The following is a 17,466-nucleotide window of genomic DNA, read 5'->3' as shown; positions in this document are numbered from 1 at the left end:
CTGAAAGCATTTCAGATAAGTTAACGTTATTCATGTTAGCGTAACTCCGTGTTTACATGCTAACTAACAGTGTCCAAGTTAACTAGCTGTGTGTTAACGTTAGCCGTGGACAAGGCGACGGCAACTTGGCGGGAAAATCCATAGAAAGTCATTTGACTAACCGGACTGCATTGCTACGTTTGCAATGTTATCGCTAGCTCTAAAAGCACAGACAATTTCACTGCAAGCTTTCTCTTGGAATAAAACGTTTATATACCTCACAATATGCTCCCGCAGGATGGACGGCAAGTTTTTGTCGGCCGTGATGTGGTTCGTTTGCGACAAACAAAGCAAACATTTAAAACAAAACAGGTCTTTAATCCTTTCAGAAAACTGAAACATGGGTTCCAGGTAAAGCCGTGAGCGTGTGCATTCTCCAAAACCACCGCCTCTTTCCATTCTGCCATCAACTGACCGTGTTCAAATAATGCTGTTGAGAAATAATTGAGCTTGATTTTATCCAGTCTATGGACGTGACGTGACCCTAGTGATTACTGATCGGCTGTCTCAGTGTCACCTGCAAGAAAACCAATCACGTTTTTTTTTTTTTAAAAGATATTTTTTGGGGCTTTTTTTTCACCTTTATTGGATAGGACAGTGTAGAGACAGGAAATGAGCGGGAGAGAGAGATGGGGAGGGATCGGGAAATGACCTCGGGCCAGAATTGAACCCGGGTCCCCGGATTTATGGTATGGCGCCTTATCCACCTGAGCCACAACGCCCCCAACCCAAAACCAATCATGTTTTAGAAAAGAAAAAAAAACATCCACTTTCAAAGCTGCTTCATAGTAAAGAGTAACGAGGACCTTGACAGAAATGCAGTGGAGTGAAAAGTACGATATTTGCCTTTCAAATGTAGTGAAGAGTCATACGTTAAAAAAAAAATATATATTAGTGCTGTCAAGCGATTAAAATATTTAATCGTGATTAATGTCGCGACTGTCATAGTTAACTCGCGATTAATCGCAATTTAATCGCACATTTTTGTCACATGAAAAACCATTGTAATTCTCTTATCAACATAAAAAAGTGAATGGGCTTGCTCACCGTTCGAACTACGGGGGTACTCGGGGGATCCGAGATCCCCTGAAACAGATATGAGATCCCTTGAAAACATGATTTGGGAAATGTTGGGGGGGTCTCTAAAATATTGGCAAAATGATGTTTATTGACATAGCAATCGTGTGTAACGGGAAGCATTTGCATATCCGAAGTGAGCGCGCGATGGAGATCCGCGCTCTGAGACAAGCGCAAGCACCCCCCCCCCAAAGGAAAATAAGGGACCCCCCCGAAAATATCGGCATAGTTCAAACACTGGTTGTACCAATGTTTTTTTTTGATTGCAGAGCATAACACGTCTTGTCACAGCCACTGCAAAGTGGGGCTGGAGCCGCCGATGGGAAAACGAAACCTAAGCCGAGCACCGTGGCTCTTCGGGGGAGGGCAGAGGACTCTGGCTGTGCGGGGCGTGGCATCATGTCACAGAGCGTTAATCTCGCGATAAAAAAAATTATCGCTGTTAAAATTGAGTCAAGTTAACGCGTTAATAACACGACATTTTTGACAGCACTAATATATATATATATATATATATATATATATATATATATATATACACACACATTTTATATATATATATATATATATATATATATATATATATATATATATATACATACATACATACACACACGTACAGATACTCAAAAAGTGTACTTAAGTACAGTACTCAAATGTACTTCGTTACTGTCCACCTCTGTAACTGTGGCACCATTTTTTATTAATTTTGGGTGTGTCTGTCTAGGCGAGCCACACCTCCCAGCACCCTACGGCTTAAAAGGTTAAGAAATATGACCAAAAAAAAAAGAAAAAAGTTATGACAGCTACAGTGGTATGCAAAAGTTTGGGCACCCCTGGTCAAAACTGCTGTGACTGTGAACAGTTAAGCAAGTTGAAGATGAAATGATCTCCAAAAAAAAGGCATAAAGTTAAAGATGACTCATTCCCTTTATATTTTAAGCAAAAACAATTTATTTTCATCTTTTACATTTTCAAAATGACAAAAAAGGAAAAGGGCCCGAAGCAAAAGTTTGGGCACCCTGCATGGTTAGTACCCAGTGACACTCCCTTTGGCAAGTATCACAGCTTGTGAACACTTTTTGTAGCCAGCTAATAATCTTTCAGTTCTTACCTGGGGGATTTTCACACACTCGTCCTTGCAAAAAACTTCCAGTTCTACAAGTTTCTTGGGCTGTCTTCATGCACTGCTCTTTTGAGATCTATCCACAGATTTTCAATGATGTTTAGGTCAGGGGATTGTGAGGGCCAGGGCAAAGCCTTCAGCTTGTGCCTCTTGAGGTATTCCATTGTAGATTTTGAGGTGTGTTTTGGATCATCGTCTTATTGTACGACCCATCCTCTTTTTAACTTCAACTTTTTTACAGATGGTGTGATGTTTGCTTCCAGAATTTGCTGGTATTTATTCGAATCCATGCTTCCCTCGACCAATGAAATGTGCCCTGTGCCACTGGCTGCAACACAACCCCAAAGCATGATCCATCCACACCCATGCTTCAGAGTTGGAGAGGTGTTCTTTTCCTGGAATTTGGCACCCTTTTTCCTCCAAGCATACCTTTGCACATTGTGGCCAAAAAAGTTCTATTTTGATTTCATCAGTCCACAGGACTTGTTTCCAAAATGCATCAGGCTTATTTAGATGTTCATTTGTAAACTTCAGACGCTGAATTTTGTGGCTCGGACGCAGGAACGGTTTTCTTCTGATGACTCTTCCATAAAGGTCATACTTGTTCAGGCGTCGCTGCATAGTAGAACAGTGCACCACCACTCCACGGTCTGCTAAATCTTTCTGAAGGTCTTTTGCAGTCAAGCAGGGGTTTTTATTTGCCTTTCTAGCAATCCAACGAGCAGTTCTTTCAGAAAGTTTTCTTCATCTTCCAGACCTCACCTTGATCTCCGCTGTTTCTGTTAACTGCCATTTCTTAATAACATTACGATCTGAGGAAACAGCTACCTGAAAACACTTTGCTACATACTTGTAGCCTTCTCCTGCTTTGAGAGCATCAATTATTTTATTATTCAGAATACAAGGGAGTTGCTTTGAGGAGCCCATGGCTGTTGATTTTAGGGACAAGTTTGAGGAGTCAGAGAATTTATACAGCTTTGAAATCTGCATCATCTGACCTTTCCTAACGAAGAATTTGAACAAGCCGCAGCTCAGTAAGCTAATTAAGGTCTGGAACCTTGGTAAAAATGACCTGAGAACTCAAATGTATTGGGGTGCCCAAACTTTCGCATGGTGTTCCTTTTCTTTTTTCACTCTCCAATTGTACAAAACAAAAATAATACACGAATCTTGCAGAAAACGCTGAAAAGAAATGTGTCGTCTTTACCTTTATGCCTTGGGTGATCAGTTCATCTTCTGCTCACTTAACTATTCACAGTAACAGACATTTTCAGTAAGGGTGCCCAAACTTTTGCATGCCATTGTAATTATAAAGGACTAGCATTTACAGTTACGTTTCCATTTTGCAATGAGCATTAACATCATTCAATATTGATTTTAAATTTGGGGGTCCAGTACAGAAGCCGAGAGAGGCCCTTCATATAATCCTTTTTTTTTTATTCACCTTGTTATCCCGAGATAACGACATAATTAATTCAGGATCTCGAGAAAACAACACAACTAATTCGAGATCTCGAGAAAACAAAACCGTTATTCCGAGATAACGACATGATTAATTCAGGATCTCGAGAAAACACAACTAATTCGAGATCTCGAGAAAACAAAACCGTTATTCCGAGATAACGACAATTAATTCAGGATCTCGAGAAAACAACACAACTAATTCGAGATCTCAAGAAAACAAAACCGTTATTCCGAGATAACGACAATTAATTCAGGATCTCGAGAAAACAACACAACTAATTCGAGATCTCGAGAAAACAAAACCGTTATTCCGAGATGACATAATTAATTCAGGACCTCGAGAAAACAACACAACTAATTCGAGATCTCGAGAAAACAAAACCGTTATTCCGAGATAACGACATGATTAATTCAGGATCTCGAGAAAACACAACTAATTCGAGATCTCGAGAAAACAAAACCGTTATTCCGAGATAACGACATAATTAATTCAGGATCTCGAGAAAACAACACAACTAATTCGAGATCTCGAGAAAACAAAACCGTTATTCCGAGATAACGACATAATTAATTCAGGATCTCGAGAAAACACCACAGCTAATTCGAGATCTCGAGAAAACAAAACCGTTATTCCAAGATAACGACATAATTAATTCAGGATCTCGAGAAAACAACACAGCTAATTCGAGATCTCGAGAAAACAAAACCGTTATTCCGAGATAACGACATGATTAATTCAGGATCTCGAGAAAACAAAACCGTTATTCCGAGATAACGACATAATTAATTCAGGATCTCGAGAAAACAACACAACTAATTCGAGATCTCGAGAAAACAAAACCGTTATTCCGAGATAACGACATAATTAATTCAGGATCTCGAGAAAACACCACAGCTAATTCGAGATCTCGAGAAAACAAAACCGTTATTCCAAGATAACGACATAATTAATTCAGGATCTCGAGAAAACAACACAGCTAATTCGAGATCTCGAGAAAACAAAACCGTTATTCCGAGATAACGACATGATTAATTCAGGATCTCGAGAAAACACAACTAATTCGAGATCTCGAGAAAACAAAACCGTTATTCCGAGATAACGACATAATTAATTCAGGATCTCGAGAAAACAACACAACTAATTCGAGATCTCGAGAAAACAAAACCGTTATTTCGAGATCTCGAGAAAACAAAATTATTTCATGATCGAGTAAACAGCTGAGAAATGGTTCATTCAGGTGCACCAAGAGACTTGTGACATGCTGACTTTGGGGCTATTTCTCATTCTGTACAGACGCAACTTTGGTCATTAGAATGTCTGGAATAATCTCCTCTGGGACCCCCCCTCTCTCTCAAGGCAACGTAAAAAGCCATTTCTGCTCTGTTACATGTCCGCCAATTTCTAAGTCTTCATTGTCTGACCCACAGGGGGGCGCAGCTCTGCTAGAAATCTCAGCTGTTTTCTCGAGATCATGAAATAATTGTTTTGCTTTTTCGAGATCACGGAATAATTGTCTTGTGTTCTCGAGATCTCGGAATAATTGTCTTGTGTTCTCGAGATCACGGAATAATTGTCGTTTTCTCGAGATCTCGAATTAAGCCCTATTCGCACGGGATAAGTATTACCTATGGACCTCTGGTAATTCGCAATTACCCCCGCACCTCTGTGTTATTGTGTGGCGCATTCGGACGGGATAAGCAAAAGTCTGTAATTCACTGAATTTACAGACATTGTGACCGGATGTGTCGTAAGTTCACAACAACCTGTTTCGTCTTGTAGACAGGAGTTCTTGGAGCTGTTTCTGCTTATCTGGTTCAAATACGGGATAGGCTTACTACCACTTGCCCCTGAAATGCTGTTTATCAAAATTTCGCCCGTATCCTTCATTATTCACTCCAGAAAAGTACAAGAGACGCGCGTTTAATAATTACAAACAAACACAGACATGCGCATTCACACGGGACTTGTATTACCACTGGACGTCTGTGTTTTGCCGAAACACAGTAGGTAATTCGCGGCGGAATTATTACTTGGCAAATTACGGACATGGCGCATTCGTACGGGACTAAGAACTCAGACATTCTCTGTAATTATTCCGAATTACCAGAGGTCCACAGGTAATTCTTATCCCGTGCGAATAGGGCATTAGTTGTGTTGTTTTCTCGACATCCTGAATTAATTAATTAATTAATTAATTAATTAATTAATTAATTAATTAATTGTCGTTATCTCGGAATAACAGTTTTGTTTTCTCGAGATCTCGAATTAGTTGTGTTGTTTTCTCGACATCCTGAATTAATTATGTCGTTATCTCGGGATAACAAGGTGAATAAAAAAAAGATTATATGAAGGGCCTCTCGCAGCTTCCGTAGTCCAGCACCAATAGTATTTTTATTTTAGGTTTTTCAAATCATTTAACACTGGATGGTGAAATAATTGATACAAAACTAAATCTGTAATCAGTTGCTTGTTTCTGTGTGACCGTGAAGTCAGTGGTCAATGTCAAAAGTACTGATTACACACACACACACACACACACACGTGTACTATGTTGAACTTTATCATGATATCCTCCAGCCCTAATGCTGAGTGCTCACCTTAGGCCAGCAGAATAGAACAGCCAAGCCAAGAGGCAGTCCAACAGTCAGAATATAAACTATCCACAGCCACGGCCTCTCTTCTGCTGCCAGTGCCAGCTGACTAAACACTCCTGGCTGGGAATGAAAGTGAGACAGATTAAAAACAGACCGTCAGAGAGATAAAGAGAAGGAGAGGAGACACAAAGAGTGACAGACACAGAAAGAGAAAGGCACAGATGGAAAGAGACAGTGAGACACAAAGTGTGAGTGAGAGAGAGGGGGGGAAAAATGCACAGAGGGAGGGGGACAGAGCGACAGTGCAAATTGTTTGTATAACAGCAGGACAGAAATCTATGTAAACATTAATTTCATCGTTTTCTTTTCAATGGCAGTCCAAATCGTACGTCGCCAGTTATCAGGCTGTTTGTGTGCATGTGTGAGCGCACCTCATTCGCACTCGCCACCAGTTTTTTGAGTCCCCAGCTATCTGCGGCCCAGCGGTCTACCACCTCTTTATCTGTGCTGACGATGAAGTTATCAAAGTAGATGTCAGATGTCATGGACCACAGCTCCAGTCCCACAGCCCGGAATGGGGTCATCTTAAACGGCTCCAGATCTTCAAAGTAGTCCGGATTTGGGATCTTCCGTGCACGCCACACACCCTGTGTTCACACAGATCAACGCCATCAGTCTCAGGACTATCAGCACTTAAGATAAACTACAATTATTTCAATAGGTGTATGAAGGAATAATGCATTCAACATGGATTTAAAACCCTGTTCTTCACAGATTAGCAGCGGTCTCAAAAGTAGCCGGTCACCGGCAGCAAATCGCCGGCTATGGCTTGTTATGCCGCCGGCTATTGTCAGTCGAGTCACAAAATTTAATATTAAATATTTCTGACAGCAAAAAAAGTTGTGAACGTAAATTACATCCACTATGTCATGTATGTCCATTGCTGTGTCAACTGTGTTTACATCCTCGACATGAGTGCAGCCATTACTGCCCTGTGTTGCCAGATTGGGCGGTTTCCCGCCCAATTTGGGCGGTTTTAAGTGCATTTTGGCGGGTTTTGAACATATTTTGGGCTGTAAAACGTCAGCAGTATCTGGCAACATATTTTTTTTACTTAATACAAGAAATTAATGGATGCCAACGTTTTTGCCAAAATGGTATTTTATTTTCCATTGTTTAAGCAGCTTCAGCATCACACTGAGATTCTGTTCAAATTGTTTTTTTTTTCTTCTATGAAGCCTGAGCCATTTATTTTATTAGTTTATAATTATTGTTTAATTTAGTCTTCAGGAGAGACTGCCTGCACACAGTACTAGTATTAATAGTTTTTTTTTTCTTACATGAAAGCTGAGGCATTTATATTATATTTTAAGGTAACTTCATGTTGTGCTGTGAGGTTCTATGCACTTTAACTTTTGAACCAACAGGTGCATTTGGATAAGTAAAGCCTATTTTTCTGCATTTTTGTAGTCCTGGTAATCTTTTATATTGGTAAAGTTGTTTATAGGACCATTTCTCAGTGTCTGTTTTTTTAATCAGTAGTTTTTCAGTAATAACTTAATATTTAACATATCACTCAATTTTAAACAACCCCCTCCCCCATGGCTTGCCCCCATAGTCTCCAAAATTTCTGTGGGAAACATTGACGTGCGTAACAACGCTAATCAAGCTTAAGCTAGACGACCCGCCTCAAATACCCGTCCCGGGTAAATGTTATCCCAATTTTAGATGGCCTGTTCCAAACCATCCCACCCCATGAAAAATTCGTACTTGCATATTTTATATATATATATATATATATATATATATATATATATATATATATATATCCCTGCATGCTTTGCATGCATTATGTCTGCTGCTGGCAGACATTTTACCATTTTGCACCCTGCTGTAAATTATTTGTACCCTGCTATTCTCCCAAACTTTGAAGCCCCTGGATTAGCTGTGTGTTTATGTCTAATATACAACCAAATATAGTATTTTTCATAATTCATATTAAAGCAAGATTACCATTATTGTTAATGTATGAATTTAGAAACCTCAGGGTTAATATCATAACATAAGCATTTTGACGTTTACTATAATAAGCAATGCTTCATGGTAATACCCCCCATATTTATCATAAAACTATGTGACATATAACCTATAAGAGTGGCAATTTGTATGACATTATAAAAAGTTTCCCCAACCTCTTCGGGGTAGTACCTGGTAGTTGGGGTTGTCTATGAGCGGAGCCTTCCATTTACCCTTGTACTTGGGATTACTAATTGTCGGAGGGTTCCACTCGCCACAGCCAGGAGCACTCTGACATGCAGGGTTAGGAACCTGAGGAGCCTCCCACTCACCATCCATCTCCTCATCCCTGGAGGAATAAAAACATCAGTTCCTCTGTGAAACATACCTAATGTTTATTGGTTTTGCTATTAATTACACAGATATCTAACTGGATTAGAACTCTAGTGTGCTACAATCACTAATTATCCTACACATGACCAGAATATTCCATTCTGTGCAACTATTGAGTCAAAATAACAGCCAAACACCCGAGTGTGAGAAAAATGCCTCCCAAGTGTCCAGGGAAGTGTGCTATAAAAGGCCAGCGCACTCATTTACTATGCATTTATAAAAGAATATTCAGACCTAAAATGTTTTCAATTATATATAGAAAAAGCAGCTTCTTCGTTCTGTCTTTGTACTACCTTAAGGTGCAAATGTGCTTCATGCAGCAGCTACACGAGCATCATTGTTCACATCCTTGCTTGCATATCTTAGTGGAGCTCCTGCGTGGGCCAAAGGCCCACGCGAGCAGAGCCCTATAAGCATAGAGCGTGGATACATAAAGAAGCCCATCGAGGAGTTTTCTGATGGTTTTGGTCCTGTGCGTGCCTGCCACCATACCAGTGTTAGTAACTGTCAGTTATACACACCACCTATGTAGTGGTTAGCGCTGTCGCCTCACAGCAAGAAGGTTCTGGGTTCGAGCCCCGTGGCCAGCGAGGGCCTTTCTGTGTGGAGTTTGCATGTTCTCCCCGTGTCCGCGTGGGTTTCCTCCGGGTGCTCCGGTTTCCCCCACAGTCCAAAGACATGCAGGTTAGGTTAACTGGTGACTCTAAATTGACCGTAGGTGTGAATGAGAGTGTGAATGGTTGTCTGTGTCTATGTGTCAGCCCTGTGATGACCTGGCGACTTGTCCAGGGTGTACCCCGCCTTTCGCCCGTAGTCAGCTGGGATAGGGCCTCTGCATGCTCTTGCGACAAGGCTTTCGCAGACAGCTTTTCGCAGACAGTTGTAATTTATCGTTGAGCGGGGAGTAATAGGCGTGCGCGATGTTATTCACCGCCACAACGCAAGGGGGCGCGAAGTCGCGAAATCGCTAGGAGTAGTTGGTGGGTGTGGTTAGTGGAGTGTTTATCCTCCGGTTACTTATAATGGCTAGAACTGGAGTCGTATAGATGTATGTACTTCCTCGATCAACCGCTCTTCGTGCTGCTCCATCTTCGCTCGTGTTTTTAAAAATGGCGGTTGTGAAAACAAAACAAACCGGGAAAGTAGGGAAGCGGAAGTGCGTGTACAGCGGATGTAGAGTGGACCAATCAGAGCCCTCTTGTCTGCGACGCTGTCTGCGAGGCTTCTGCGGTGGTCACAATTTTTGGGAGGTGCGCACAGAGCGTCTGCGAAGGTGGGGGGGGGGGGGGGGGGGGGGGGCTACGCAGATGCTATCTGCGACGCTATCTGCGAGGACTGGGTTGTCAGCATAAATTGGCCTATAGGCTCCAGCTTGCCTGCGACCCTGTAGAACAGGATAAAGCGGCTAGAGATAATGAGATGAGATGAGACACACCGCCTAGTGGCCAGTGTTCGTAATTACCAGTCCTACACACCACCTAGTGGCCAGTGGTAGTAATTACCAGTCATACACACTGCCTAGTGGCCAGTGTTATAGCGACGCTCCTGCGAGTGGAACCCCATAGGCATAGTGTGGATACATAAAGAAACCCATCGAGTTGTTTTCTGATGGTTTCGGTCCTGTGCGTGCCTGCCTGCCACCACAGGAAACCCAACAACTAGTGAAGTGAGTAGTCAAGTGTGAAACAGAGTAGTAGTCGGGACAGTATAGTAGTGAGTAACTTGTCGCTGTTGTCGCCCAACGTCGCCGTGTGTCACGTACTCACGTGCCTGCCATCACAGGTAACCCAATCGTAGCGGGAAAATGTCCATGCACGACGTGAGCGCGCGTCATGCCTTAATTTTTATTTTTTATTTAAGATTTTTTGGGGGCTTTTTTCACCTTTATTGGATAGGACAGTGTAGAGACAGGAAATGAGCAGGAGAGAGAGATGGGGAGGGATCGGGAAATGACCTCGGGTCGGAATTGAACCCGGGTCCCCGGATTTATGGTATGGCGCCTTATCCACCTGAGCCACGACGCCCCCCTTAATTTTTATTTTTAAATTTTTTGACGATTCTCAATATAAAACAAAAGAGGCTGGCTACGATAAGAAAATTCTACAACCCAAAAACAGATGGGAGCTCCGCTTTTAGGCAGTGCCTAAATCTATATATTATGTACTGTACACCTGAAAGATTAAAAGCAGTGTTGACTAGACGGCATGTCAGAAACAAAACACCTGTCTGCCTGGTTTCGAAGTCAAACTGGAATGTTGCAAAATCCAGAACTCTGGTATTTAAAACAGATGTTTCACGATGTTTAAAGAGGTTTTTAAAATTCAAGCACTAACTGTAATAGGAAAACAGTTTGTGTTACTATTCAATAACAGTCTAAAACAATACACAAGTATGCAACTAAGACATGACGGCGTATTTATTCAGCTGGGGACACAGTGTTACATGGTGCTATACTGCCTCCATTATTTACGTTTGTATTGCGCCACACAGACATGTCAAATTAATTTCTGAGGATGTGCGCAAGCAAAGTGTCAGATGACCACAGGATACGCACAGTGGCCATCCTGCATACATGTACGCGTAGTTAAAAACAAATACCAGAACAGCAAGGACGTAGCAGCTCATCTGGCCTGCCATCAAAACAACCCTGACTACCAAAACATCAAACAGAACTGAAATGCGACAATGTGAGAGAGGACCAACCTCCATGACAAACTGTTTACAACAGGAAAATCATCAAGGACTAAATTTTGTTCCTCAAGGGAAAAATTGACCCAAAACATCCATCAGAACTGAATTTGCATGATAAATTAGGGAGGAGATACAACTCTAGTCAGAAGAAAATGTGTTAAGTTGACCTCATTACTAATTTGTTAGCAAAATATTAACATCACAATGACCAAGTGTTGTGCAGAATAGGGGTCAACCGATAATCGGCCTGGCCGATATATCAGGCCGATATTCTGCATTTTTAGGGTTATCGGTAACGGCCATAATTTCCACCGATATGCCGATAACATGCCTTTTTGCAGCCATTTCGTTCCTAACGCGACTGTCACTGCACGTCCTTTCCTACACTCACCTCTCTGAGTTCAAGAACACGGTCTCGCCCACCACAACATCCGATTTGTTTGGCACAAGAAATATAGCCAATCGACACGTGTAGCTAAACGCCGTGAACTGTTTCAAGGCGGCCGTACAGGCACTCGGGCAGAAGCGGCACAAGGGATACAGCCAATCAACACGCGTAGCTAAACGCTGTGAACTGTTTCAAGGCGGCCGTACGGGCACTCGGGCAGAAGCAGATCCCACTTCAAGGTAAGGACACACTGCTTTTGCCGCAATAAGTCACAAACACACAAGTTGCAAAAGCACAACATCATTATATGTTTACATTCTTCATCTACTACTCGTTAAAATTTGTGTTCTGTAGGCAGCGCAAGCCTACTGGCTATTTGTTATGGTGATGAGTAAACTTCATGACATGACTCGTGCTCAAAAAGCGCATTGCACTTGTATATGTTGGGTAACTTCATAAAGCGCTATTTGAACATTTAAACAAGCCAGGTGTGATGTGGTGCTAGTAGGCTACGTAATACTGTAGGGAGTTTGTCAGGACGCTTGTTGTGGGCTCAGTAATTAATTGTGTCGTGGATGCACACTTGCTTGGATAAACGGTAATGAACGAAATACATCAATTAAACTCTTGACTTAAATGTTCTTATGCTACTTCACATTGCGCTGTAATATACTCCACTAATATTTATAATTCTTGCGCAAGTGATTCTCCTCGCTAGCGCTTCTGATTCGGAAAGTGATATACTCTTAAAGGAGCAGCCGCTCCTTTTAACCAGAGCTTTCAACACTCCGTTCTCACTTTCTCTATCCAGAATCCAGAGTGTATTTTCATTTATTTTCCACTGAAAATGGTGAGCTGTAATATAGTAGGGAGTGATTTATTTTTTTATTGGTGAATATTTATTTTATTATTATTATTTTATTTCTCATTTTATTCTAACTAATGTTTGACTTTATTGTACAAATGCTGCTGGCATCTCCCTGCACAAAATTTCATGTTCAATTTTACAATTAAATATACATTTCATGGATATGAAGGTCTGTCAGTGTGTGCTATGTTTAATTTCATGTGAATTATAATGTTTACATTTATCGGTTGCACATATCGGTTATCGGCATCCCAATTCCATAATAATCGGTATCGGCCCTGAAAAAAACATATCGGTCGATCCCTAGTGCAGAAGGTCTCGTTCTTTCAAATAAAACAAATCAGAACTGAAATCCATTGAGAGCTGAGGGAGGAGATACGATTTAACTGAAAATAAACAAAAGTTGTAAACAACTTGTTTACAAAACAAAAGTGCTCCGAGAGCACAATATCCCCTGCCGGCAACTATGCCATAACTCTGGTAAAATGCAACTGAATTGAACGAAATTGCAATATGCGTATTACCAACATATAACAAAGAATCCTGCCAAGTTTCGTAAAATTCCTCCAAACACTGTAAGAAGAGTTGATTTCAGAAGGTGAGTACCCTTCCCAGAACGGACGGACGGACGGCCCAACAGACAGACATCGCCACAATATAATCCCCCTTTCGGCCAGCGGGGGATTTAAAAAAAAAAGACCAAGTTTTGTTCCTCGAGGGAAGCTCTCTCCAAAACATCGATCAGAACTGAAATCAGGTGAGAACTGCGAGAGGAGATACAATTCTAATGAGAAGCCCCAAAACTCACGAAGGTGACCTCATAAGCAAAAATTTGACAATACAACGATCAAGTGTTGTGCAGAATGACCAGCTCTTTCAAACAAAACGATCAGAACTGAAATCCATTGAGAACTGAGGGAGGAGATACGATTGAACAGAAAATAAAGTTGTAAACAAATTGTTTACAACAATAAAATCAACAAATGACCAAGTTTTGTTCTGCATGGGAAGATCTACCCAAAACATTGATCATAACTGAAATCGGATGAGAAATAAGAGAGGAGATACAATTTTAGTGAGATGCCTGGAAAATTCATTAATTTGGCCTAATTACTAACTCGTTAGCAAAAAATTGACAAAACAATGACCAAGTTGTGTGGAGTCATAAGCTCTTTCAAACAAAAACAATCGGAGCAGAAATCTGTAGAGAATTGACAGAGGAGATACGATTTAACTGAATTATGGACGACGGACGGACGCCGCGGCAAAGGCTCATCAGCCTTATGGCCAGATGAGCTAATAATAAATCAGCCTTTAAATAATTAAACTAAGCTAAGCTTCGTGATTCGATTAATACAAAAAAACCTTTTTGAGTACGATGAATATAAGGTATGATCAGAAAGTTCTGAGACTGTTCCTGTTGTGAATGAACAGAGCGCAGCATGGTCATGTGCATGCAGCAGGAGTGAGCAGGAACTTTCGCGAGTCGGTACACCTCATGATGTCAGGCTGTCAATATCGCAACTGGTGTTAGACACATTTTCGTTACAAAATGCAAGTGCGGCCTTGCAATTTTACTACCGACCTCAAACTTGAGCAGACAGCAAAGGTCAAATTCTGGATCAAACTCCTGAAATAGGCATCGAAGACCCTTGAAACACTTCAGCAAGTCTACGGGAACGAAGCGACGAGCCAGGTGAGGTGTTTTTATGTGGCATTCGTGCTTAATGTATCACATGTTGAAATCAGACACGAGGATTGCCTAAATGTCATTTGGAACAAAAATGTCACCAGCTTCCTTGATCGGGATCCGAGTTCCTGAGTTGGACACAGAACTTGAAGAAGTTTGCTCACTGCTCAAGTTTGAGGTCCACAGTAAAATCACAAATGTGTCACTAAAACAAGTGCAGCACAGGTCCCGATGTTGACAGCGCAATGTCACGTGGTAAACTGACTCACAAAAGCTACTGCTCGCTCCGGCTGCACGCACATGACCATACCATGTGCCATTTGCTCGCAACAAGAACGCGATCTGAACTTATCGGATCGCACCGTATACAACTTAATTACTATGGCTAGATGTTTACCAGTCTTCAGGTTTCTCAGCTGTAGAGTCTGGGACAAATTCAGGCTCATCATCCAGCCAGCCCTCGGGCTTCACTGCATCAGGATCAGGCGCTGTTGCAGGGGCATCCTCATCCCTAAAGGGGGGGGAGAATGTATGTGGTGGCTAAATTGTTAATACAGCGGAAGAAAAAACATTAATGCACAAACACTAGGGTGCATCAGTTGCCCCCTAAAAATGAAAAGTTCCTCCGATCATGATGCATTTTTTTTTTTATGTTCCTTTTGGTAAGAAAACACACTGGGCGAAATCTCATCTCATCTCATTATCTCTAGCCGCTTTATCCTGTTCTACAGGGTCGCAGGGAAGCTGGAGCCTATCCCAGCTGACTACGGGCGAAAGGCGGGGTACACCCTGGACAAGTCGCCAGGTCATCACAGGGCTGACACATAGACACAGACAACCATTCACACTCACATTCACACCTACGGGCAATTTAGAGTCACCAGTTAACCTAACCTGCATGTCTTTGGACTGTGGGGGAAACCGGAGCACCCGGAGGAAACCCACGCGGACACGGCGAGAACATGCAAACTCCACACAGAAAGGCCCTCGCCGGCCCCGGGGCTCGAACCCAGGACCTTCTTGCTGTGAGGCGACAGCGCTAACCACTACACCACCGTGACTGGGCGAAATATTTTGACAAAATTCAAAAGTTTAATGGTGGCAGCAGGAGCTCAAAGTTATGGAAAAAGCTGCTATTTTATGACTTATGACAAAATTTCCATTACTTTTCATGAAACATTATGGCACCTTATAGAGTATACCAAATATCTTAGATACTGTAGACCAGACCTGGGCATTTTCCGGCCCGCATCCGGCCCTTTGGTTCATTCTGACCGGCCCGCGTAAGGTTAATTAGAAATTACAAAATAAACGTATTTTCTAATTTTACCCCATGCATGGACTGAATGTGCATTGCTTTTATTTTTAAGTTGTGTTCAACAAAAACGCAATGCGCGCGACATGAACATGACATGAAATCCTACTTCCGTAATTTGTCCAGACCAACCACAAACTTGTACACCATCCTTCAAACGGTCCAGCCAATCACATAGTGTGACGTCACCAGCAGGCGCCGGAGCCCGAGCCGATCTGTAGATCTAATACCTACACCGAATCGACTGATGACCATCTGTCAGCTGTGCTTCGCATCTCCACCTCAGACATTCAACCTGACTCTGATGCACTCGTTAAAGACCAACAGAGACTAGATTTCTCTCACTGAACAAATAAAAAACTGAAAAACACCAAATGAGGTGATTAGACTACAAATGTAGGCATCATTATTATAATATGATGTATCTTGCTTGATATGTGGAGTAGAAAGACAATATTGTGATGTCTTTATTGTGTTTTGGGGTGAATGTGACTGAAAAAAACAAAACAAAAAAGGTACAAACGTTCACATTTTGTTAACCATTGTTTTGGGAAATTTGATTGAATAAATGACATTTTTTGTAAGGCAACCTCGTTTTTTCCAGACTCTTACCAGTCTTAGCAGCTTGTAAAAACAATGTTATTTATTGCTTTATATAAAGAAATACAATTAATATTATGCAGAATTTAGTTCAGCCTTTTGGTCCGGCCCTCCACAAAATTTTCTGTTTCTCATGTGGCCCCATGGAAAAAATAACTGCCCACCCCTGCTGTAGACAGTATGTCTAGAATGTCTAAAAATATTTGGAGGTTTATTTTAGGGTGTCACTAGCGTTATCTATCAATGCTATAACCCTGGTTTTAAGCTTGCCGCCTATGCATATGCTAGCCCCTGTTAAAGTTATAATGATGCTGTATTACCTGTTTTCAAGACAACTGAAGATACAAGTGAAATGTTAAGAAGCAAATTCTCAATGTCTATTTCCTATATGGCCGTCTCAGATTTGGAACCATTACTCTGTCTTTTGCTACAACTTGCACAATGTTCTGGACTCTTTCTTCTATTGTGGCAGAACCAACTTTCTCATGGGCAAGTTTAACCCCACGCTCTGCCACATCATTTGTCACAATGAAGTTTGTGAGTGTTGCCTTTATCCTCTGGTAAGATGCCAAGCCATCCCATTGTGACACTGGTGTTGAGAGCAGATGATCATCCAAAGGGGTGTTCACACGGCAACTTTTACTCCGGTGTAGCACCGGGGCTGCCCCGGTAGAGCGTTCACACGGTACAAAGTTATACCGGCGTAGCCCCTGAAAGCTGCTTAAACCGGTGCAAATCTAACCCTGCTCAGGAGGTGGTTTAAGAAATTTACTCCGGAGTAAATGCTAGTTTGCGGGGCAGCACCGATATAAAATGGGCCGTCTGAACGCTACAGGGGTAGACTCGCTACGCGTGAGGAGGAGAGTTGATTACATACGGGCATTGCATAATTTGCATCCTGGTATTTTGCGCTTCCAAAATGGCGAATATCAACAACAGAACTGCGTGTCTTCCAGTGTTGCCAGATTGGGTGGTTTTAAGTGCATTTTGGCAGATTTGAACATATTTTGGGCTGGAAAACATCAGCACTATCTGGCAACACTGGTGTCTTCATCCACGTTGTTTTCCCGGCGCTTGGTGATGCCATGACAACCTGGAAAAGGAAGTACATTTTCACGCATGCGCATATTTCATTTCCGCATTATTACTATCGTATAGCACGGTCGCAAAAACTGCCGTGTGAACGCAAGTGGGGCTGCACCGG

At 41.8% G+C, this 17,466-nt stretch overlaps 1 protein-coding gene across 2 annotated transcripts in view; it reads right to left on the bottom strand.

Moving 5' to 3' along the window:
* clgn (calmegin) overlaps positions 1-17,466 on the bottom strand; it is a 65,271-nt gene that overhangs the window by 13,042 nt on the left and 34,763 nt on the right. For both annotated transcript variants that reach the window (XM_060926429.1, XM_060926430.1), the window contains exons 9-12: positions 14,745-14,858; positions 8,510-8,666; positions 6,733-6,948; positions 6,305-6,421 (exon numbers count right to left, since the gene is read on the bottom strand). In XM_060926429.1, coding sequence (XP_060782412.1) covers positions 6,305-6,421; positions 6,733-6,948; positions 8,510-8,666; positions 14,745-14,858 — 604 coding nt within the window. The remainder of the gene's footprint in view (positions 1-6,304; positions 6,422-6,732; positions 6,949-8,509; positions 8,667-14,744; positions 14,859-17,466) is intronic.

Source organism: Neoarius graeffei, chromosome 7, assembly GCF_027579695.1.
Source record: "Neoarius graeffei isolate fNeoGra1 chromosome 7, fNeoGra1.pri, whole genome shotgun sequence".
In the NCBI taxonomy this organism is placed as follows: Eukaryota; Metazoa; Chordata; class Actinopteri; order Siluriformes; family Ariidae; genus Neoarius; species Neoarius graeffei.
This window is presented reverse-complemented; position numbering and strand designations above follow the sequence as displayed.